This window comes from Oryctolagus cuniculus, chromosome 8 (assembly GCF_051225735.1).
Source record: "Oryctolagus cuniculus isolate XC-2025 breed Fujian yellow rabbit chromosome 8, ASM5122573v1, whole genome shotgun sequence".
NCBI lineage: Eukaryota > Metazoa > Chordata > Mammalia > Lagomorpha > Leporidae > Oryctolagus > Oryctolagus cuniculus.
The window spans coordinates 111,745,695-111,770,620 of record NC_142874.1 but is presented as its reverse complement, the minus strand read 5'-3'; the positions used below and the strand labels follow the sequence as shown (position 1 = coordinate 111,770,620).

Sequence of the window (24,926 nt, the reverse complement as noted above, 5' to 3'; positions counted from 1 at the left end):
AAGTCTATCTGAACATTGCTAAACGACAATGCAAGCCCAGTGTCACTAACCTTAAAAATTTCAAGAGCTTGTTATATAACAAATGTTGGCAGATAATCTCTTTCAGAAAGCTGTGAGGGGGCCAACCAAAGCCCATATGTTGACCAGACCTGTCCCATGGGCCACCAGCTTACATGTTCTGATTTAAATGCAAAAAATGAAATCATAAAAGTGCTAGCAAAAAACACATGCCATCATTTTTACAATATTGGAGCAGGAAAGACCTTTATGAGCACAATCAAAAACCAGAATCCATAAAGGACAAGACATTTAACTACATAAAAATTTAAAACTTATGTGTATTACGAACAAACCTAAAGACAAATGATGACAGCCCCCTTCTTCCCGCCCCGGGAGTCTAGCCCAGTGTGGATAGCTGCAGCCTGGGGCACATGTCTTTCCGTGGTGGGGGAGGAGAGGGCCCCACGAGGACCACCTGGAATTGAAGAATTTCCTAAATGAACCAGAAAGGGGGAGGAAGCAGGAAAGCCTCCAGAACAGCCTCTCCAGGCACCACCATTTATTCTGTTACTTAATAAATACTAGCTGAGTTTTAATCAACATTCCTTATATTTTAGTAGGATTCTAAATAGCTGAGAGTTTAAATAAAAATTGATCAGTGACATCAATTCTTGCTGGATGTCAAACGAGTTAATCTTTAGAACTGATTTTGGAATGCTAATACACTCCCTTCTATCAACACTGGCCACTTAGTATACTCAAGAAGGCACTGAAGAGTGTATGCAGAGTCCAGGAGAGAGACGTGAAGATAGTAAAAGGACGACAGAATTCCCTCCACCCAGGCTCTCACAATGGTGTGGACTTACCATACTTGTTTCAACACAGGCTGAATACAGGCATATTTCTGCAAAATTACTGCAACATGGACTGGCATCTTAAATGCAGAATTAGGATGCTCATCTCATCTGGTACCCACATTTTAAAGAAATGAGTTAAGAGATTCAGCGATTGCTAGGTTTAAATAAACCACATAGCCAGTCTAACAGGTTTGACTTAAGAGAAAACTGAAAATTTCCAACATTTTCCTGCACCAGAGTTCTTAAATCGCAAAAAAATTAAAAGGATCAAACTTATTTTTTTTAGAAGTTGATTCTAAAATTGAACATTGGGTCTCAGAAACATGGACCTCATGCTTACCTGCCGCCACTGCTGTTAACTCTATCCGTGAACGCCATTGCTGCAATCAGTGGGAAGTGGCAGGTCTGTTCATCTGGAAAAGGAACAGCAGCCTGTGAATATCGGCCAGAAACAAACTCTCAGGTACACATGACCTGCAAGGAACCTTACTTGGAGACAAAGTTCTCATTTGAATTAGAGAATGGCTCCTCACCAGCTCCCAACCTGAACAGGGCTAGTATACATCAAAGGCATATGAACTCTTAATTTTGAGGCTCCTACTCAGGCACCTCAGCAAGAAAAATGCATGCAATTTATTATTAGGAAAGGAAATCTCAATTTCTTTATATCTTATTTTGTCAAGCATGTGTTCAGCTTTTACAAATTACATTTCATGTAAACATTATAAATTTGCAAGGTAGACAAAAGATATGAATATCCAAATTTCAGATAAGACTCAGATTTAAGTAACCTGCCAGAGGTCACAAGTTGTATCGGCAATAGTCAGTTAAAAGGAAAAGACTATCCAGTATGCAAGAGAAAGGAAATCAACAGGTAATCTTCAATGCAGGATTTAACCAAAAGTGGGCCCCAGTAACAGCCAATATTAGCTTTTACTTCTACTCATAAAAGGCATTTAACCTTTAAACAAAATTTCTCTTGAAACAGAAAAGCACTTGTGGGGAAACTTATTCAATCTGGGCAGCAGCCTTGGAACCATCTTGCATCTGTCTAAAAACAAGCTCTCCATGGTTAACGCTATCAACAGCTGTTTCCTTTTCCCGCCCTTGTATGTATCTGTAAACTGTACTATCCTAACTTGCTTTAAATAGCATCTTTTTTTTTTTTTTGCAAACATCCTTAAGGCAAAGGTATGTTACTAAATATCTTAGTACAGATATAACAAACCATTTGATACAAATGGAAACACTACATTAAATGTGTAATTGTTTTAACTTGCCTGCTCTGATGAAGAGGCTAAATGTTACAATGTGAGCTAAAGCTGGAACACTAAATATAGTCCTTCATGGCTCTATCTCTGGCTCCTGATAAGGTCTTTTATCTCCCTGTCCATGAAATTTAAATTGTTGACTTGCTAACTACAATGTTTCCACCCTAGTAGATATGATCACTATCTGTTCTCTCAAAAGATTGCAACATGATGTTGCAAATATTCTGGTTAAACTCACACTAGCAGAGCTTAAGTTTTCCAGGGTCAAACATGTTTTGGAGTCACTGCTCCTACCAGCCATAGTGGGTCTAGGTTAAGTTTCCTAAATTCTCCAACTCAATCCCCACTTATCTCTCTCTCCCCTCCCCCACCACTTTCTCTTTGTCCTTTCTCCTCTCCCTGTTTTCCCCAAATCCTTTTAGCTTACTCTCTCTCCCTTCCCTTGCTGGTTGCTCTCACTTTCTTGCACACAGTTAAGTGATCAGTGTTGTGTGTTCTATTAGTACTTGGAGAGTGAGCGAAAAGCCACGCCTGCAGTCTCAATCAAGGTGTTCAACCTGCCTGCAACTCAACAGCATCAACACCCGACCCCTGTAGAGACTGAGTGGAGAGAATGGCAGTTAGGAAGAGGAAAGGTTGGGCTGTTGCTGGCCACCAATCTTGAGAGGGCTCTTGCGTTCATGTATCTGTTCATTTACTCAATGAACCAACAAATACTTCCTTATCATCTGCTCTAAGATAGGTACTGGAAAAAAAAAGAAAAAGAGTGAAAAAAACACTCTTGCCACCACTGAGCTTACATACTACAAGAGATAAACAAAAGACAAAGACGCATTAACCAGGGGCCAGCACTGTGACATAGCAGGTAAAGCCACCACCTGCAGTGCCAGCATCCCATATGGGTGTTGGTTTGAATTCCAGCTGCTCCACTTCCGATCCAGCTCTCTGCTATATGGCCTGGGAAAGCAGTAAAGATGGCCCAAGTGCTTGGGCCCCTGCACCCATGTGGGAGACCCATAAGAAGCTCCTGGCTTCAGATCGGCACAGCTCCAGCCCTTGCAGCCATCTGGGGAGTGAATCAGCTGATGGAAGACCTCCTTCTCTGTCTCTACCTCTCTGTAACTCTTTCAAATAAATAAATCTTTAAAAAAAAAGATGCATTAACCAAAAATATATAGATGTTAGACATTCAATGGTGCTAGAGAAATCAGTAGTACACAATGCCAGAGAAGAAACAGGTTAGGGTGTTGTAATTTTATATGGGGGTCAGAGAATATTAACACTTGTACAAGGACTCAAAGGAACTGAGCAAGGAATGTGCTGGGCAGATCCATAATGGAAAAATAATCCTAGAGATTGATAGGAAGACATGGGAATGAGTGAACCCTGGGATATGGCCACTCAGGAGTGCCTCAGCTTCCTGGATGAGTGAGCGGGGCACAAAGTGAAGGAAGCATAGCACCGGAGAGATCCAGGCCCAGGATGCAGTCAGGGTCCTGTCTGCACAAAATCCCTAACTTTTCAGGGAAGCAGAATGCTCCCCACAGGAGGAAGGCAAGGGGGACTACATCACCAGATTAACTGGTGTGTTGGTTATGTTTCAAAGGAAACACCAGAGGGGAATGCCATTATGTTCTTAGAATTGTACCTACAAAACACACTGAATCTGTTAAAGCCTGAAAAAGGCAGTTTAGAGCCCTGACGTATGACCTGCGCAACTGCTGGAGCAGCCACGCAACTCGGGCTCAAGGTCTGGCTGGGTTAGAATGCTGGCCTATTGCAGGCAGGAAACCATTGTTCTAAATCACCACTTACAAAGGAATTTAGTGTATGTTTCAGTTTAGCAACCCTCCTCCAAGAAATCATTCTAAAAAATATAGTCACATTTGTACAAAGAGGTTTTGCAATAAATACTGTTTATCATAGTAGGAAAACTGGCAACAACTTTGTACATACCGCCCACACAGAAATGGCTAAATCAATTACGGCCTATGATAATGAGATGCAATTTAACATCAAAAAGAATCAGATTTATCCAAACAACATCGAATACAGTATACTACAACATGAGCTAATTAGTTTAAAAAGGAAATGCTTTGTTTTTAAGGTAATGCATAGGCCAGCACCACGGCTCAGTAGGCTAATCCTCTGCCTGCGGCACACACCAGGTTCTAGTCCCAGTCCGGGTGCCGGATTCTGACCTGGTTGCTCCTCTTCCTGTCCAGCTCTCTGCTGTGGCCCGGGAACGCAGTGGAGAATGGCCCAAGTGCTTGGGCCCTGCACCCACATGGGAGACCAGGAGAAGCACCTGGCTCCTGGCTTTGGATCAGCGCAGTGCACTGGCCATTGGAGGGTGAACCAACGGCAAAGGAAGACCTTTCTCTCTGTCTCTCTCTCTCTCTCTCACTGTCCACTCTGCCTGTCAATAATAATAATAATAATGAAAGGTAATGCATAACACAAACAGTTTGGAATAACATGTATCATGAAAGGCCTAACAATAGATTTTCCAGAATGAGAAGTGATTTGGATGAAGAGTCCAGGGTAGGAGATACAAAGGGACATGTTCATCTTTTATTCTGTATGCTATGGATCTTTTGTAATAATCTTTCATGGCATCTAGTTAACTTTTAAATTTAAAATTTAAAATACTGGGACCAGCATTGTGGCACAGCAGGTTAAGCTGCCACCTGTGATGCTGGCATCCCACATCAGAGTGCCTGTGTGAGTCCTGGCTGCTCTACTTCCAATCCAGCTTCCTGCTAATGCACTGGGAAGACAGCAAAAGATGGCTAGCCTGAGTACTTGGGCCCTTCCCACCCACATGAGTGGCCCAAATGGAGTTCCTGGCTCCTGGCTTTGGCCTGGCCTAGACTTTGCCATTGTGGCCCATTGGGAAGTAAATCAGCAGATGAGAGATCTTTTACTGTCTCTCTGCCTTTTAAATAAAAATATTTTCTAATGAATTAATTTAATTAAAAATATTTATTTAAATACAGAGATAAAAGGGAGGAGGAAAATGTATTGGCTTACAAAATAGTGAAATCAGAAGATGTTTCTGAAGCTTCAATATATTTTATATTAATTTCACCAATTCATACATAAAAAAATAGAATAATGGGAAAGGATAGTTAAAAAAAAATTCCCCACTGGAGTGGGTGTTGTGGTGTAGCAGGTTAAGCCCATATCCCATATAGGCATACTGGTTTGAATCCTGGCACCTCCACTTCCAATCCATCTCCTTGCTATTGCATCCTAGGAAGCAGCAGATGGGTGATTCAATTACTTGGGCCCCTGCCCAGATGGAGTTCATGGGTCCTGGCCTCAGCCTGGTGTATTCGACTATAGTGGCGCATTTGGGGTTGGAAACTCTCTCTGGTTTTCAAGTAAATGAAAATAAACTTTAAAAAAATCCTCCCATTAAAGAAAGTAGAAGAATAGACATTTAACACAGCAGTTAAGATGTAGCTTGAGACCCCCACATCCCACACCAGAGTGACTAGTTTGACTCCTGACTCTGCTTCCAATTCCAGCTTCCAACTAATTTGCACCCTGGGAAGCAGCAGGTGCCACTTTCGTGGGAGACCCAGACTGAGTGCCAGGCTCCTGGGGAGTGAACCAGCAGATGGAAATACTACTCTTTCCCTCTCTCCCCTTTTCAAATAAAATTAATTAGAAAAACAAATTAGAAAAATAATTTTTTTAAAAAAATTAGGAATGATATCAACTAGTTCCTCATTACAAACAAAGCAATATTATATAGCAGAAAGAGGGTATGCTCAGGTGAGGGGTATGTTCACCCTGGGAAAAGTAAGCTCTATCAGCCTCAGTATCTACATTTGTAAAGTGGGACAACAGCCCCATATTAGAGTTACTGAGAAGAAATGGTGTCATTTGGCTAAAGTCCCTAGCATACAACAGATAGCAGCTCTCATTATTTAAGTCAACAACATTCACACTCAATTTTACTTAAGTGGTGCAGACTGTTTGATCTGGGAATGCACCAGGTCTACTTATGCATGCATATAAGGGGTCCTTAAAGAGTTCATGGAGAGTACATGGGGGGGGGGGAGATCATGCATGGATTTCAAAACTTTGCACCAAAATAAATTTATCTTCTTATTGTATTTTCTATGAATAGCTCCTGACTTTTTCCTTATTTTTCAAAGATTCATTTTATTTATTTGAAAGGCAAAGTCTGAGAGTGAGAGAGAGAATCTTCCATCCACTGGTTCAATCCCCAAATGGCAAAACAGCTGGGGCTGGGCCAGGCTACAGCCAGGAGCTTCTTCCAGGTCCCCCACATGGGTGCAGGGGCCCATAAACTTGGGACTTTCTGTTGCTTTCCCAGGGGCATTAGCAGAGAGCTGGATGGGAAGTGAAGCAGCTGAGACTCTAACCGGTGCTCATATGGGATGCCAGCACTGCAGGTGTTGGTTTAACCACTATGCCACAGCACTGGCCCCAAATCCCTGATATTTTCAAATATTCTGTTCTGGGTGATTAAGTGCTTCCAGAACCCAGCACCTTCTGGAGAACCTTCTCTCAGGAGCTTTTATAACATGGCATGGTGGCAAAGGCCTGCCTTGCAACCAGTGGAAGACTTCAAGGAAATTACTATTCTTTCTGAAGGCCTCAACTTTCTCATGAGTTGTATGGGGCTTCACAGAGTTGTAGGATTACAACATTTATGAACAACATTTACAAAATGGAAAAATTCTAGCACAATGTTGGGCTCACAGAAAGTACTTTACGAATGGCTGTAGTGGTTATTCTAGTTAATTTTTTGGCCTGCCAATTCACATGCTTGGGAGACTCCATGCTGAAGGGAAGCTTTCAGCCAGACAGAGCTCAGTAGGTCTCAGGGTCCTGTGACCATAATCTAGTTTACAAAGAAGAATGAGTAAATTACTCTTGTCCAGAGGCAAGAGGCCTCTTGGACTGGTCAGTTCCTGGTCCTGCCTACTTCCCCTCAACCCACATGCATCTTTCAGGACTAACAGTCTTCCGGCAACGAGCAATGTGTCAGGGATGAGTCACGGGTCACACACACTGTTTGAGTCTGCTTCTCCAGAACTGTATCCCAGCAGATCACAGCTTCCCAGGACCCCAGACTGATTCATCCATTTATGGTTCCTCAAGGTCTCCAGCCTCCAGTATCACACTATATGGACCTCAGGAGCTTAGAAATTCACAATGGAACAAATGCAATTTCCCTATCTCTTTTCCATGGCAAAGCCTTGTTCAGTGGGGTTCTGGTTCTGCCCACAATGAAGTATACACCTCTCATTGCATTGGTTCTCTCTTCCTTCTCATTACTCAGTTTTCTGCTCAATGATGCTTTCTCAGGCAGGACTTCCCTGGTTCCTGAAGCTAATGTAACGCTGCTGTGCCTTCAACCACATTCTCCATCCAACCTACTCTCTATTCCATTTCAGTCATTTATGGGTTTGGAATGTGTTAGCTTCAAGTACAACTGTTTAAATCAATAGATGTTTATGTTTCTCCTACAGCAAGTCTAAATGAAGGTGGCTACTGGTAGAGTTCTAGCTATTCAATGAGGACATCAGGAACGTTGGCTTTTTCTGCTCTGCCAAATTTAGCGATGGTGCCTTCATGCCTGCCATCTTACAGGACAGAAAAGTTGTTGCCATAGCCAGACATCTCACTCACATTCAAGGCAGGAAGAAAAGGAGGGGAAGGCAGCACGACTGTGCCAGACAAAATTTGTCTCCTTCTATTGGGAAAGGAAAATCCTTCCCATAAAATGCTATCAAAAACAAAGAACTAGAACTAGGTCACCTGGTCTCTTCAGTGGAGACAGGTAAATCAGAATACAAATTGTCATCACTGGCTGAGAATAAACACGATTACCAGAGGCTGTACAAACGTAGTTTCATACAAAACTAAGATACTCTTGGCAACAAGAATAACAAGCAGGAATGGGCTGAAGCAGAAAAATTAGAGTTGGTGACACTTTAATTTTTTCCTTAGTCCTTACCATAACCTAAAATTAACTTATGCAAAATAAATAATATTTATTTATCTTCCCTCAATGGAATGCAATGCCCGTATCTGGCTTTTACACCCCTAGAGCCTCTCAAATAATTGGCTATTAGTTTCCCAAAGTGAGCAGGGCCTGACAGGCACTGGAAAAGGCTGAGCATAGTCCAGGGTACAGTAGTGACAAATTATCCACCAAATCCCGATGGCTTCAAAGAACAAGGGCTTGCTTTATGCTCATTCTTCACACCGATTGCATACTGGTGTGTTGGAGCATGGAGAATAGTGGGGTGGTTTGTTTTACACTGAGAAGCTCAAGGTGTTGAGAGGACTAACAGCCATGTAAATGCTTCAAGAGTACAGTGACACGTTACCTCCCCTGGACAGAATCAGCTGCATGATTCTGCTTAACCGTAAGACTGAGAAACATGAGAGCACACAGATATTGGTAGGAAATGTCTCTGCCTCATTCCCCATGGACAGGCAAATTCTATGCAATATCACCATTTTAGAATTTGGGGCCATTAAAGTAGTTTCTTGGAACAAACTCAAAGTTTGCAATTTACATAAAGTAGTTATTTCATCTTATAAAGCATTACTTACCATTAAAAAATGAGAGAGAATACAATCTCTCCTTTCAGCAGTAACACTGGCAAACATTTATGAAGTATTTGTTATATTCTGTTCCATGTACTTGCCAAATCTTGGTACCTTTAATTTACTCAACTTGCCAATGAGAGATACTACTATATTGTTTGCCCCCATTGTAATAAGGCCAAAAAAGAAAACAAAAACAGAATAATAAAAGTGCTGGGAGATACTTTTCCCATGGATCTGAGGCATTTTTGCAGGTCTTAGAAGCAGAGGAACTAACTGCCTGTGATCTCAATTATCTTTCAGGATGTTTGCTCAGTAGGTGATCTTGGAACAGGGATGTCTCCTGGAGAAAAGACCAGCATTTCTACTTCTCAGTACAATCAAGACAATGTCTCCTTCCGGAATCAAGGGCAAATATGCTACTGCCAATTATAAAAGGTTAGGATTCTGGGGCCAGTGCTGTGGTATAGTGGGTAAAGCTGGCACCTACGGTGCCAGCATCCCATATGGGCATCGGTTTACATCTGGCTGCTCCACTTCTGATCCAGCTCTCTGCTATGGCTGGGAAGGCAGTACAAGATAGTCCAAGTTCTTGGACCCCTGCACCCGAATGGGAGACCCAGAAGAAACTCCCAGCTTTGGATCGGCGCAGCTCTGGCCATTGAGGCCATTTGGGGAATGAACATAGTGGATGGAAGACCTCTCAGACCTCTCTCTCTCTCTGCCTCTACCTCTCTGTAACTCTGCCTTTCAAATAAATAAATCTAAAAAAAAAAAAAAAAAAAAGGTAGGATTCTCTAAACTCAGGATTCTTTTCCTGGAATGCAACTCACTGAGTTTGAAGGTGTCAACTGGCTCACTCCACACCACTCTGGAAATTGAGGCTTAGGACACCAGTGTGAAAATGTTGATATGCCTGCTCCAGCCATTGTGACAAGATAAAGTCATTCCTTTCTCACCCAGAAGTACATGAAACTGTGACAGATAACTCTATCAGCTTTAAAGTAGGGTAAAATCTTGCTTTCACAGTTCTTGACAAGAAGTTCAGTATTTTGCCTAAGGTCTGACAGGTAGTAGGTGGCACAGCCAACAAGATTCAAACCCACACTGTCCGGCTCTGAAATGCTGCTTTTAACTAGGCTGCAGTGGTGCTCCAAGTGTGGTTCCAAAAATAGCGGCATCAATAGCACCTGCAAACATGTTACACATGCAAATTTTGGGCACTACCGCAGACCTACTGAATCAGAAACTCTTGGGGCAGAGGGCACATGTGTGTTTTAGGAAGCCTGCCTTCCAGGGGATTCTGGTGTACCCTGTAAGTCTGAGAACCATGACCGTAACTGAAGGAAATAGAATGAATATGCTCTCAAAAGTCTATAAACTGAACTTTTGTGAGATAACTAATAGTTTAATAGTTTTAATAAAAATCAGCTTGCAAGGTCCTTCATTAATTTTTAGGAAGGTAATGATCTCTAATGCAAATAAACACCATGTGTGTATTAGACAGGCCTGCATAATATCTTCCTTTGGAGGCACACATATACATCCAGAATGCAAAAGTAAATACTTTCCTATTTCCATAATGATCAGAAAGAATTACTTAGACAAAGAGAAACACTATTTATATTTTAAAGTCGAGCTGTAATTCTTGAAAAACAGGAAACCACATATCAACATAGCCAACACAGTGTACCATAGCAGAAAGGGCACCAGGCATTGAGTCAGAGTCAAGTCACTCACCTTCAGCTCAATTTCCTGATTTTAAAATGGAAAATGAGCTCCAACTTCAGGGCTGCAATTAGGCTTAAATGATATGGCCTGAGGAAGCCACTGGTAAACAGTGTTTGGTGAATGCAAGCTCCACCTCTCTCCCAATCACGATGTTATCACAATTTCTCCAAAGCACTGTCTGGCACACAGAGGATCCTCAATACATATGAGGTATCAGGGATGAATATAAAGTATTATATTGATGATGTCATTGCTTCTTTCAGCCTCTGCTTGTCACAAAAAATCTCAGACTCTTTAAGGGAAAAGTCACCCTAACAAGAAATCCTTAGTCATGTGTAAAGTGGGCCAGATAATTTAAGAAAATCAGCTGATTTTCTTCCCCTGGAGAATACTATTGAAGGCGTTCTCTCCTAAGGCACAAGACAGAAACTCTTATTGACAACCCCAACTGGCCTTGGAGCTTCACGGTGTCAAGTCTACAACAAATCTGAGGTGCACATACAAACAGCTAATAAGGAATAAAAGATGTGCAGCTACAAAGAACTGCATATTTATAATTTTAATAAGCAGATTACAGTGTTTATCTGTTTAGTAAGCTATTTTAGTAAAATCTAAGATTCAAGGTAGTAAAATGAAACAAGTTCCTACTAACTGTAAAAAAAAAAAAAAAAAAGCCTATTAAGAACAGACTTTTGGTGCAGCAAAGATTCCCATTTGGGATGTCAGAATCCCATAATGGAGTGCCAGGGTTCAAGTCTCAGTTCTGTTTCTAATCCCAGTTTCCTAAAAATGTGTACTCTGGGAGGCAGCAGGTAATGGTTCAAGTACCTGGGGTCCCTGCTGTCCACATGGGAGACTCAGGAGTTCCAGACTCCCAGCTTTGGCCTGGCCCAGTTATTACACTTGCAGGCATTTGAGAAGTAAACCATCAGATACAAGAGCTCTCTTGCTCCTTCCTTCCTTCTTCCTCTTTGTCTCTTTACCTTTCAAATATAAATTTAAAAAATTTAAAAACAAAGTTATAGCAGAATTGGTGTTGTGGTATAATGGATTAAAGTTGTTGCCTGCAATACTGGTATCCCATATGGAGCCTGTGAGTGAGTCCCTGCTGCTCCACTTCTGATCCAGTTCCCTGCTAATGTGCCTGGGAAAACAGCAGATGGCCCAAGTACTTGAGCACCCATACCCATGTGGGAGATGGGGATGAAGCTCCTGGCTTCAGCCTTGCCAAGCCATGGCCATTGCAGCCATCTCTCTCTCTGTTACTCTGCATTTCAAATAAAAAATATTTAAATATTAAAAAGAAAGACATTGCCAATGAAATGTGATTTGAGAACAGAAACCATTGCTGAATTTATAATTCAATGGGAAAAACAAAGGTATCTGCAAAATTTAAATTTTGTATATTTGCGATAAATGTAGTTCCCAATAATCCTCTGCAACACATTTTCTCAATCTTCTGAAATATTATTGAATCATCTAGGGCCTTCAAACAGGGGAATTCTGGGCTTCTAGCTTCCACAGATGTGGTGGAATGAAAAGGCCATGCCAAGATGGCCGCTGGCAAGTGAATCCACAGCAACAGATATTTAAATTAGCAAATGAATTCAAATTCAAGGACAGTTTTCACAGTAGGACCTCAATAGTAAAAAAAAAATTCTAGCTATGTTGTCTTCCTTTAAAAAAAGATATCCACAAGGTATACTGTCCCTTTGTGTGTGTCTTATAATGATCCAAATATTTATATATAAATTTGCTTCACCTTTTAAAATGTGAAAGCATAATAAAACCACTTCAAGATCTGGGATTTTATCATTTAACCAACTTCATGAGATTATGCAAATGTCTGATGAAAGATTACAAATTACAGGAGTTAAGCCTGAAACTCCTTCTACTTGATTTTCAAAAAATAATGAAAACAAGTTTGCTGTTTTTAGCTCATTTTTTTCACCTATCTTTTCAAGCGTCAAGGCAATATGCAACATGTAACTTCAAATGAGCAATTACATGGCTAACCTGGATCTGCAGAGGTGCCTTTTAGTGATGCAACTCATGACTATTTTAATTGAATAGTCTCTTCCAAATTTAATCCAAAATCCAATTAAGCAAACATCTTAGTTCATAAAAGAGTAACTTTTAGTTCAACCAGCCATTTGCAAAATTCAGTTAAAACAGATAGGAAAAAGAAGAGACAGCCCGTTCTGATATAGTCTTCCTACCCCATAGTGGAACAGTGACTTCTGGTGGCAAAAATAATACATGCATCTTGGAGGAAAAAGTGATGTTTAAGTTAACCTGGACTTTATTTTACCATAAATTCTCAGTCTCTTGGTGACCTCTGCATTCCAAGTAAACACTCTGTGAGTCTTCAAAATTGTATTTTTCTTAGGTAGAAGAGTTAAGCAAATGACAAACACCAAAGACGCCAGAAATTCAATTGCTACAGTGCACGAGTAAGACATTAACCCTAATACGTAACAGTTCCTTTTCTTTTTGCAGGTTGAAAGCAAAGGATTCATATCAACAAAACTGCAAGTACCCCCCTACACACATACACGCAGCCTCATCATCCCTGGAAATTTTACTTGAAAAATGAAAACAGTCCCCAGTATCCAAACTCACTCGTGGTCCCAAGTGTCCCCCAACCCTCTATCTCCTTGAAAATGGCTGAACTCCAGCTTTCTGCTAACGCAGACCCTGGGACGCAGTGACGATGGCTCAATCAACTGGGTTCCTGCCACCTGTGTGGGAGACCTGGCTTCGGTTCCTGCTTCCTGGCATTGCAGGCATTTGGGGAGTGAACCAACGGACGGGATTTCTCTTGATCTCTGCTGCCTATTCCGCCTACCAACCCCCATTTCTAAATGCTAGCCGAATTCAAGTGAAAACTACTTAGCTATTCTCTGCTTTCTCTCCTGCTGCCTGGAGTGATCACCCCCTCAGTTCTCTGCATTCCTTTTCTGTATATGTATCTTCGAACACTGGCAAAGAGACAACACCTTTAAAAGAAAGCGGGCGAACCATCCAGAATTTTCTCCTGAGAGTCTATTTCCAGAATATCCACTCAAGGAATCCTTCCCACTACAGATGAAAGGCAAGCGGAGGAAATACATTAGACAGAGGAAGTAAACATTGACACGGGGCCGTGCCTAGGTATTCTACGCCTCAGACCAGCAGACTCGCGAGTCCAAAGGTCTCGCTCCTGTTCATGCCTTCTATCCCCACCCAGTCGGACACCACGCAGGTCTGAAAGGTTTCCCGCCCCCCGCCTACCTTCACCGTGCACCACGGAGCGCTCAAATAATCCTGCACCCGTCGCGGCCGCCTCCGCCTGTTTCTGCGCCTCCATTGCTGAGCTGTGCGCGCCCTGCCACCGTCCCTGGGACACTGGGTCTTCGCCCTAACTGACGGCTCGCTCGCACTAAAGGTTTTAAATGTGCCCGATTCCTCTCAGTGGTAGATCACGTCCCTCCAACGTGCACCGACAGGATTAAAATAACCCCACCCTGTCCTTAAATCAGACTAGATCCGACCAAGGGATGCAAGGTCCTTCCCGCCCCACCCCCCACCCCCGATCCAAGCAGGTCGTGGGACTCGCTCACAACTCCACCTCCAAAGCCAAGGGGTCTTCCCGGGATGTTTCGGCAGAACAACGCGGGGGTGGTGGCGGTGAAATTCACATGACCGAGACTCTCAAAGAGCCCTGGCATCTTCCTTAGCTACCTGCCCTGAAGGTAAACCAGGAGCCACACACGCCACCTGAGTCCTCTCCCCCTCCAGGTCGCCAATCCGCGCCCGCAGCGTCGGGAAGCCTGGAACCGGACCCCCGACGAGAAACACCGTCGGAAAGAGAAACCGAACAGCCCCGGAGCCCCCCAACTCTATCCCGGCCCTGGAGCCTGCCTTCCGCCGACGCACGCCTCTTTCCCACCGAGCGCGACGCGAGCGGGGCCACGGATCTCCACCGGCGCACGGCGCAGAGGAGAGGGAACCCCGCTTTGAGCCCTCCAGAAACTTCTGGGACTCTCTGGTTACACAACTCGAGGACCGGGTTCCAACAAGGGACCTCGCCCGGCCATCCGCGGGGCGCGCGGCGGAGGTTTGCCCGGGGGCCCGCCCCGCGCCTAGGCGCCCGAGGCGCTACCTGCCGCGGACTCGCAAGTGGGGGCGGAGGGTGCTCCGCGCCCGCCGGGCCCGTCCTCCCGGGAGGTTCCCACAGGAAAAGCGGGAACGCCAGGGACTTGAGTCAGCGTGCGGGAAGTCGGCGGCCAGGGGCACCGCCTGGCCTTCTGAGAAAAAGCAGCCCGGCTACGGCGCAGGGCCCCGGCGGACCCCGATGCCGGGGGGCGCAAGGCGCCGCTTACCTTCCAGACTGTCCAGTCCCCGGCGGTGCGCCGTCGTCAGCTCCGCCCTCCCCTGACCTGAGGCGGCTGGGAAGGGGCAAGAGTGCGGCCGGGCCGCGCAGGGGAGCGCGACTTCCCGGGGTCCAGCGGCGGCTCGCGCGGGGCTCGGCTCCGGAGCCGCTGAGGCTAGAGCGCAGCTCCGGCCGCTACGCGCGCGGGCGGCGGCCGAGTGCGCAGGGGCCGCGCTCGCTCGCTCGCTCGCAGGCTCGGCGCGCCAGCCGCCCCGGAACGCCGGGAGCCGGGCCACGCCCCCGCGGGAGGCCCCGCCCCGGCCCGCGCCCGTGCCGCGGTGCCCGCTGCGCCCGGTCCGGCCCTCAAGCTGGCGCCGCCCCGCAGGCGAGGAGCGTCGCGGGGCTGCCGGGGGCTGCGCGGGACCGAGGCTGCGGCGACCGCGCCGGGCCGCGAGGGGGACCCTGCCGCAGGCTGCTGAGGGGGGCTCGAGGACGCTTCGCCTGTGCCGCCGGATTAAGCTCGGGGTCAAGTTCCCGACTCTAAGTGTCAAGGAGCCCCCTTTTTTATTTTTTTTTGGCGATCTCGTGAACAATTGAAACAAGATCCCGTGCCCTTTAAAGGCGATAATAACTAACATCTGGGGAATCCTAGTGCAGTTTATGAGGGGCTTTCGCACGCAGCCCGGTTTCGTCTTCACCACAGTCTTAGCACAGAGAGCAATCGTTCCCGTTTCCTAATGAACGAAACCCGAGGGCCGAGAAGTAACCGCTGCGCTCGGTGTCCGGAGCCGCCGGGGCCTCAGGGCTCCCGCGCTCCGCCGGCCCCACCCCGGGGACGCCCGACGGCAAACAGACCCGGGAGAGCCGACGGGGGATGCCTGGTGCGCTCGCTGCGGGGTTCCATCCGCCGTGAGCGCCTAGACCGCCAGCCGCCTCCCCAGTGCAGGAGCGGGAGGTGGCCCCCGACCCCCCAACAGTCTAAAATTGGTGCCAAGTCTTTGGATGACCAACGTCACCTCACTGAAACGCAATGTGTAAAGTCCACGCATAGCGTGTGTGAAAATGAGTCCCTCCGCGGCGACCTCCGTGTTCTTTCCTTTTTGAAATTAAAAAAAAAAAAAAAAAAGTCATTGCCTACAAAACGGCAGAGCTACCCGATAGGCATTTGTGTGCATTTCCAAGTGCAGCCCTTGGTTGCTTGATTTAATTTCCCATGGACTGTTTTCCAAAACTCGCTACTCCCCATGCCCCCGTGGTGAGATTGCTTTAATTTACTTTAACAGCTCCAGTAATTGTGGGGTCCCTGATGAAATCTGGTGGTGTCTCCTCTTGAAAACCTAGGAGGTTGTTCCTCAGCAGGGTAGAACAGCAGTCACCCCCAACGGGCGGGCGGGTCTCTGGGCATTTTTTAAACTTCCTAAGAGAGACTGACACCTATTTTAATCAACAACAAAAGTAATGCATTGTATTGTAAAATACATGTATATGCACACCAGTGGTCATCAGAGAACTCCATGGGAAATGCACGCTAGCTTAGATTCCATTTTTCTACGAAATTGTCTATAGGTACCCTCAGATAAGCAGGGTGCTATTTTATCCCGAGGGTTTACACCTCTTCATCCCGAAGCTCTTTTCCTTGTTTCTGTTCTTTTGGTGTCATCCTCTACCTCTTACAGTGCGTTCGAGTTGTAATCAGCTCAGTTAATGATGATCACCATAGAAGTTTGGTCATTTTATTTTCCTGTATTAAGAGTAGAGGGATATAGTTTTCCAGGTTTTGTTGATGATGCGGTTGAGTTTGGAGGGTGGTTCCTTCCATTTATATGAATATTCTTAAGCCACAACGGGGACAAAGGCAAAGCTGTTTTCATGAGACTCCCGTGGTGCACAGAAACAAGGGAGATGCATGTCTTCTCTGCATTTGTTTCCTGAATGGTGACATTTAAAACGCTTTAAATAAAAATTAATTTTCTCATAAAAAATAAAAAAGCAAGATGGCCATCCCAGTGAGTTTTTTGCTTGTTTGTTTCCTTCCCTTTTTTCTCAAGATCACTTTATAGAAGTGGTTAACAAGCAGGCTAGTTTTAAAAATGGTTACCTTTGTGGCCCAGGGGGTTAACCTGCCACTTGAAATGCCTGCATCCCATACAGTAGTGCAGGTTCAGATCCTGGCTGCTCTGCTTCCAACCCAGCTCCCTGCTGATGTACCTTAGAAGGCAGCAGAAGATGGCCCAAGTGCTTGAGCCCCTGTGCCACTATGGGAAACCAGGATGGAGTTGCTGATTTCTGACTTTGACCTGGCCCAGATCTGGCTGTTGCAACCATTTGGGGAGTGAACCAGTGGGTGGAAGAGATTTCTCTCTTTCTTTCTGTCAGTCTGCCTTTCAAATACACGAATAAAACTTTAAAGTGATTGTACTGTATCTAAATGATTGAGTGTATTACATGAACCAAAGGAATTTTATCCTATAGCTACACATATTTAGTTAACTTGACTACATTTTCCTCAACCTTCTTCATTACAGGAATTCTGCAGTCACTTTTTAGCATGCTCAAAGACATCCTGGCACTTTCTTAATCTTAACCACCTAGTCACATACATTTCTGATTATGTTTCTGCTAAGGGTGATATTTTTAAAAGAGAACTGGGGGGAAAAATCTTCTTTTGATACAAGGATGATAGCTTTTAACAGCTCCTTCATGCAAGGGCTCCTGGGGTGTTATCTGACAATTTTCAGCCATGATTTTTCTTAAAATTGGAAAACAAACAAGTGAAGCCCCTGGGATTCATAGAAGCTCATCAGCTGTGTTCTCAGAGCACCTGAACACCTGAACAGTCCAGGGGGACGAGAATACAACATTGAAATAGAGACAGGCTGGGAACGTGCCTGGCATCTCAACCTGGCCACCTGTTTGCTTGGCCTACCTGAAATACTCCTAAACTCTGCAGTCGGCAAGACCCAAGTAATTTAAATTACCTTGGGGCTGGCTCCGGTACTAGGTTAATCCTCCTCCTGCAGTGACAGCATCCCACGTGGGTGCCAGTTCTAGTCCCAGCTGCCCCTCTTCCAATCCAGCTCTCTGGGAAAGCAATAGAAGATGGCCTAAGTCCTTGGGCACCTGCACCCACGTGGGAGACCTGGAAGAAGATCCTGGCTCCTGGCTTCGGATTGGCGCAGCTCCAGCAGTCATGGCCATTTGGGGAGTGAAACCACGGAAGGAAGACTTTTCTTTCTCTCTTTCTCTCTGTCTCTCTCACTGTAACTCTACCTCTCAAATAAATAAATAAATCTTTAAAAAATTTTTAAATTACCTTACTCTAAAATGACTGGTGTACCAGGAGACTTCAAAAAAGTTCATGATTTGAGACCAGCGTTGTGCCATAACAAGTTAAGCCGCTGCCTCTGACATTGGCATCCCTTCTGGGCACCAGTTTGAGTCCCAGTTGCTCCACTTCCAATCCAGCTCCCTGCTAATATGTCTGGGAAAGCCAAGGATGATGGCCCAAGTGCTTGGGCCCCTGCACCTACATGGGAGACTTGCATTAGATCTTGACTCTCAGCTCTTGGCCTTGGCCTGGCCCAGCCCCAGCCTGTTGTAGCCATTTGGGGAGTGAACCAGTGGATGGGAGATCTCTTTCTCTCTCTCTCTCTCTCTCCCTCTCTCTCTCCCTCTCTCACTGGAACTCTGCCTTTCAAATAAATCTTTAAAACAAAAAGTTCATGGAATGATGAAATTAAAATGTTTCAAATAAAATTAAAATAGAATTTCTTGAAAGATTAGTTTCATTTGATGCAAAAAAAATTTTGAAACCCATGCATAAGTGTTTTCCATGAAATTTTGAACACTGCCTAAATGCATAGCTTTCAAAATTTTTGCACCAAAATTAACTGATCTTTTCATTTAGTTTTCCATGAATTTTTGAAGTACCATCATATCTCAAAGGGTGTTAATTTCTTTCCCCAAAGAGCAAATAAATCCTATCCAAATTAAAAACTGAGCATATACTTCTGATTAAAAGAAAAAAAAAAAAAGGCCTGACTTGAGGGATGCCTGTATAGATGAGAAGAAGGAGACATGTGGCACTGAGGACGATGAAAACGAGCTGGAGGAAGAGCCTACATGTAGTGGGTGGGACTTGCCTCTCGATTGTGTTGCATTCTGTTTTTTAAACTTTATTTATTCATTGCTATTTGAAAGACAGTGACAGAGAAGGAGATCTCCCATCCATTGGTTGACCCCCAAAAAGCCTGCAGTAGCAGAGCTGGGCCAGGCCATCCAGGTCACCCATGTGGGTGGGTGGCAGGGACCCAAGCATCTGAGCCATCACCAGCTGCCTCCCAGGATGTGCATCAGCAGGAAGCTGGATTGGAATCTGAGCAGTGATGCAAACCCAAGCACCCTGATATGGGAGGCAGACATCCCAAGTGTTTTTTTCTTTTTTTTTTTTAAGATTTATTTATTTATTCAAAAGTCAGAGTTTACAGGGAGGGAGAGCCAGAGAGAGAGAGAGAGAGAGAGAGTGATCTTCCATCTGCTGGTTTACTCTCCAGATGGCCGCAATGGCAAGGGCTGGGCCAAGTCAAGGCCAGGAGCCAGGAGCTGCTTCCAGGTCTCCCACATGGATGGCAAGGGCCCAAACACTTGGACCATCCTCTGCTGCTTTTCTCACGCCATTAGCAGGGAGCTGGATCAAAGTGGAGTAGCAGGGACATGAACCAGCACCCATATGGAATGGTGACATCGTAGGTGGTGGCTTTACCTGCTGTGCTACAACGTTGGCCCCCCAAGTGGCATTTTAACTGTTGTGCCAAATGCCGGCCCCTGTGCTGCATTTGAGAAAGATAACTGTGGCTGCCGTATAAAAGTGCACTGCAGACAGTCAGGGTTCAGTCATAATCCCTCAGGCCATGGAAGAAAACATGCAGAAAACTAGGCAGAGATGGTGGGAAGATAGAGGAATTCCTCATTATGTGTCTCTACCTGGGAGGCAGATATGCAAATATGAACCTGCAGTAAGAAATACCGGGTGCACAATTATTATAATTAAAGTAACTATTTTGTCATGAACGCTTTGCAGAAAACATGCCTTCCAGTGACCTGGCGGGGTTTCCTATTGTGTGCAAGTTTACCCTTATCGCTGCACACAGCTCCGCAGTCCCAGCCCCGTCTCCTCTCTCTACTCAGTCCTCCCCAGTGCCACCGAGGGACCCCCTTACGTGTATCTCTGGTCCTGAGAGGTATGTGGCAATTGCAGGGAGAGTTAAGTACTAATTCCTCACTCTACACGCAAGCCATTCCAGACTATTTCTTAATTCAGTCTTTTTGACTTCACTTGTATTAAACATTTTTGATGTTTGCTTTTAAATTACTTTTATTAGACATTTTGTTCTCATGAACAGCTACCCTTGGTATTCTTTTACTTCTATGCCTTGTCTTATGATTTCTTTTCCCTTTAGCTAGAATGTTCTATATCCCCCTTTTGAAAAAAATCTCCTTTAAGGCTTATTTATTTGCTTATTCACAATAAACCTAGGCAAGGGACATCCAAAGTGCACAGGATATAAAGTAGAACAAAAGTGGCTGGTGCTGTGGTGTAGCCAGGTAAAGCTGCCACCTGCAGTGCCAGCACCCCATACGGGCACCAGTTTGAGTACCAGCTGCTCCACTTCCCATTCAGCTCTCTGCTATGGGAAAGCAGTGGAAGATGGCCCCAGTCCTTGGGTCCCTGCACCCGAGTGGGAGACCCAGAAAGAGCTCCTGGCTCCCAGCTTCCGATGAGCCCAGCTCCAGCTGTTGTGGCCATTTGGGGAGTGAACCAGTGGACGCAAGATCTTTCTCGTTCTCTTGTTCTCTCGCTCTCTGCCTCTCTGCAACTCTGCCTTCCAAATAAATAAATAAATCTAAAAAAAAAAAAAGAAAAAACAACTCAATGGCCACCACCACTCAACGTGCCCTGGTCGCTGGCCACCTGCCTGCAGGCCTCTAGCACCAAGCACGGCTTAGGGAAAGGGGTGTAGGAGTGGGGCATTGTGGTGACCTCCAAGATGCAGCACAGGCTCTGATCTGACTTTTTAGACCCTGAGACCCCACAAGCCTGCTGAAGGTCAAGGAGGTCGAGGTGTTGCCGGTGACGCTCTTGGGATCCATCAGACAGGCAGGTGCAGGAGGCCAAGCCTGCCTCCAGTTGTGAAAAGAGAAGCAGTGAGCTCCTGAAACACAAACGAACTTTGAACCTAGAATGTTATGTTTAGAATCCTAAATAACATGCCAGTTAAAGTTAAACTGCCAATAAAATATAAAGGCATAGTGAGACTGATGATATTAAGCCTCGGGCATACAAGTTTGCTGAAAATTTTTCATACAAGGATCCATACTGAAATATTTTTGAGGAAGTACTCAAATGAGAAAAGAAACAAAATTTCAAGTGTCCTTTAAGAGATTTCAGATCCAAGGGCACCAATTATTTTTTATTTTTAATTTATTTGACAGGTAGAGTTATGGACAGTGAGAGAGAGAGAGAGAGAGAGAGAGGGAAAGGTCTTCCTTCCTTTGGTTCACTCCCCAAATGGCTGCTATGGCTGGCACTGCACTGATCTGAAGCCAGGTGCTTCTCCCTGGTCCCCCATGTGGGTGCAGGGGCCCAAGCAGTTGGGCCACAGCAGAGAGCTGGACTGGAAGAGAAGCAACTGGGACTAGAACCCAGCGCCCATATGGGATGCTGGTGCCACAGGCGGAGGATTAACCAAATGAGCCATGGTGCTGGCCTACCGATTATCTAAGTAAAGTTCATCTTAGCCTTAAAAAAAATAAAAAGCAAATTGGGGCCAGCACTGTGGTGCACCCTGGCCTGAAGCGCCAGCATCCCATATGGGTGCCAGTTCTAGTCCCAGCTGCTCCACTTCCTATCCAGCTCTCTGCTATGGCCTTGGGCCCCTGCAGCCACATGGGAGACCCAGAAGAAGCTCCTGGCTCCTGGCTTTGGATTGGCACAGCTCCAGCAGTCTCAGCCATCTGGGGAGTGAACCAGTGGATGGAAGACCTCTCTCTCTGTCTCTACCTCTCTCTCTAACTCTGTCTTTCAAAGAAATAAAATAAATCTTTTTTTTAAAGCAACTGGGATCAAAAAAAGAGAAAATTAAAATATATTGATTGTAATTCAGATAAAATCCTAGAAAAGATTTTTTCATACCTTTGTTTTGGTAAGTTTATTTATTGATTTGAAAGGCAGAATGACACACACATAGAGCGATCTTCCATTTGCTGGTTCACTCCTTAAATGCCCGCAATAGTCAGGGTTGTGGCTGGCTAAACCCGAAGCCTGGAACTCCATGCAGGTCTCCCACGTGGGTGGCAGGGGCCCAAGCACTTGGGCCATCGCCTGCTTCCCTCCCAGGCACATTAGCAGGAAGCTGGATTGGAAGCAGAAACGAGATTTGATCCTAGTTACTCTGAGAAGAGATGTGGGTGTTGTAAGTAGAGGTTTAACCCGCTGAACCATCACACCTGCCACCCCTAGAAAACACTAAAATATAATGGACGCTGAGGGAGGAATCAGAAAAGAGAAGGCAGCATGCTAATATCTTTATTTTGTTAGGAATAAGATGGGTTTGACAGGTTTAGGAAATGGGAAGAAAATAAGTAAGTTTATGGTTGTTATCAGTCAGGAGACAGCATGCCAATAATTTATCAGGGAAAATGTAACAGAAAGGTTACTACAAAGGGATACACCGAGGATAGCTATTAAGAGAAGCCAAAGATAACGCTAACAAAGTTACCTACTCACAACAAATAAAGGCAGCGCTATGGCCTCTGAGCTTGGGAAGAACAAACTTGGAAGAGACCTCATCCCAGAGACCCCCTTGGAGAGGGTGAGGCTGCAGCCCATAGATGGCAGAGGAATGCCCTGGAGTGCCGCAACGCAGAGGCAGAGGGCAACCTCAGGCCGGGAATGGCGAGCCGGACGTCAGCCACCAAGGGTGTGGGTGGAAAACTGCAGGGGACATCGCAGGAACACGCAGATGCAGGAGGGGAAGCCCACGCCTCTGCTCTTCCTAGCCGTGTCCCTCGGGCGCCCTCTGCTGGGAAGGCCTAACATTGCACCAGCGGGCAAATGAGGGCCCTTCACAGGGTCCAGGTAACAGAGGATTAACAAAGCAAGACAAAGAAGGTGGAAGCACTACACCGATAACCGACTCAGGCCTCGCCAGTTTTTCCCTACTCGGTGCTATGTTGTCAATACCCATCCGTGTTCTGTGAGTATGGTTACTGAATATTTTGGCTCACTAGGCTAATCCTCCGCCTGTGGCGCTGGTACACCGGGTTCTAGTCCCGGTTGGGGCGCCGGATTCTGACCTGGTTGCTCCTCTTCCAGGCCAGCTCTCTGCTGTGGCCCGGGAAGGCAGTGGAGGATGACCCAAGTGCTTGGGCCCTGCACCCCATGGGAGACCAGGAGAAGCACCTGGCTCCTGGCTTCAGATCGGCACAGCGTGCCAGCCATAGCGGCCACTTGGCAGTGAACCAATGGAAAAAGGAAGACCTTTCTCTCTGTCTCTCTCTCTCTCACTGTCTAACTCTGCCTGTCAAAAAAAATATATATATATATGTTTTCTGTTTTTTTTTCTTTCATTATTTTTGGGTCATTTTATAGCATGATAAGTTGTAGAAAGCTAACAATAATTAAAACTATTTTATCTCCTGAGGCCAGTGCTGTAGGCGCAGCAGGTTAAGTCTCCTGCAACTCTGGAATCCTGGCATCCCACATGGGTGCTGGTTCAAGTCCTGGCTGCTCCTCTTCTGATCCAGCTCCTTGCTAATGGCAGCAGAAGATGGCCTAAGGACTTGGGCCCCTGCACCTGTGTGGTAGACCTGGAAGAAGCTCCTGGCTCCTGGCTTTGGCCTGGCCCAGCTTGGGCCGTTGTGGCCATTTGGGGAGTGAACCAGAGGCTGGAAGATCTCTCTCCTCTGTGCCTTTCAAATAAACAAACCATTTTTAATGATTTATTTTATCCCAGAACAATGGAAATTAGTGTGGCCAGTGGAGTACAATGATTATTACCCTGCAGCTTTTTTTGTAAATTCATTTTCTCATTCCTTATTGTCTAGACGAGTGATTGTTTAAATTCTCCTTTTAAAAGTTCTTATTTACTTTCTTTCATTTTATTTGAAAGGCAGAGAGAGAGAGAGAGAGAGAGAGAGAGAGAGATATTGACAAATGAGACAAACAGAGATCTCTCTGCTGGTTCACTCCCCAAATGCCTGCAACAGCCAGGTCTGGGCCAGGCTGAAGCCAGGAGTCTGGGACTGAGTACGGGTCTCCCTGTGGGCGGGAGGAGCCCAAGAACTTGAACCATCAGCTGCTGCCTTCCAGGATGCACAATAGCAGGAAGCTGGGTCAGAAGCAGAGTAGCTAGAACCTGGACCAGACACTCCGGGGTGGGATGTGGGAGTCCCCAGTCACAGCTTAACTGCTGCCCCCAGTGTCTACCCCTAGATTCTCTTTCGATCAAGATCTGACATCTTACTCCCTTATTAATTAGAGAGGTAAATAAAATTAACCCTTCCTTATCAATTGGAGAGGTAAATAAAATCTCTGAAGTATGTTCATTTTATATTTGTGTGAGAGCTCTGATTTTTCCTGTTGAGGCAGTTATTCCTGGGGTGGGGCCTTTGGCACAGCTGACATCACTCGGTGTGCCTGCGACCATACCAGGGCACCCACTCCGAGTTCCAGCTCTTCCACTGTGATCCAGCTTCCTGCTGATGTGCACTGGGGAGGCAGCAGGAGATGCCTCAAGTACTTGGGTCCCTGCCACCCACATGGGAGACCTGCCTGGAGTTCTGAGCTCCTGGCTTCAGCCTGGCCCAATCCAGGCTGTTGCAGGCACGGGGGGAGTGAACCAGCAGATGAGAGATCTCTCCCTTCTCTGTCTCTCTCTATCTTCCTGCCTTTTAAATGAAATGAAAGCAAATAAATAAATGAAAAGTTAAATAAGGACTTCAAAATCTTGATAAATTAATAAATATACCTTAAATTAGCCAGTCACAAAAAGACAAATATTGTATGATTCCACTTATATGAGGTACCTAAAATAGACCAGTTCCTGAAAACAG

The 24,926-nt window shown here is 45.5% G+C and overlaps 1 protein-coding gene across 5 annotated transcripts in view; it reads right to left on the bottom strand.

Annotated features, from left to right (window-relative positions):
• The window catches only part of AFF1 (ALF transcription elongation factor 1), a 197,552-nt gene extending 182,432 nt beyond the window's left edge, over positions 1-15,120 (bottom strand). For 4 of the 5 annotated variants that reach the window (XM_051820180.3, XM_089303145.1, XM_070047916.2 and 1 more), the window contains exons 1-2: positions 14,824-15,120; positions 1,198-1,270 (exon numbers count right to left, since the gene is read on the bottom strand). In XM_051820180.3, the coding sequence (XP_051676140.3) occupies positions 1,198-1,235 (38 nt within the window). In that variant the 5' untranslated portion in view covers positions 1,236-1,270; positions 14,824-15,120. Of the gene's footprint in view, positions 1-1,197; positions 1,271-13,732; positions 13,911-14,823 lie in introns of those variants that run through there. The other variant, XM_051820177.3, reaches the window with a different exon arrangement.
• Between the last annotated feature and the right edge of the window lie 9,806 nt (positions 15,121-24,926).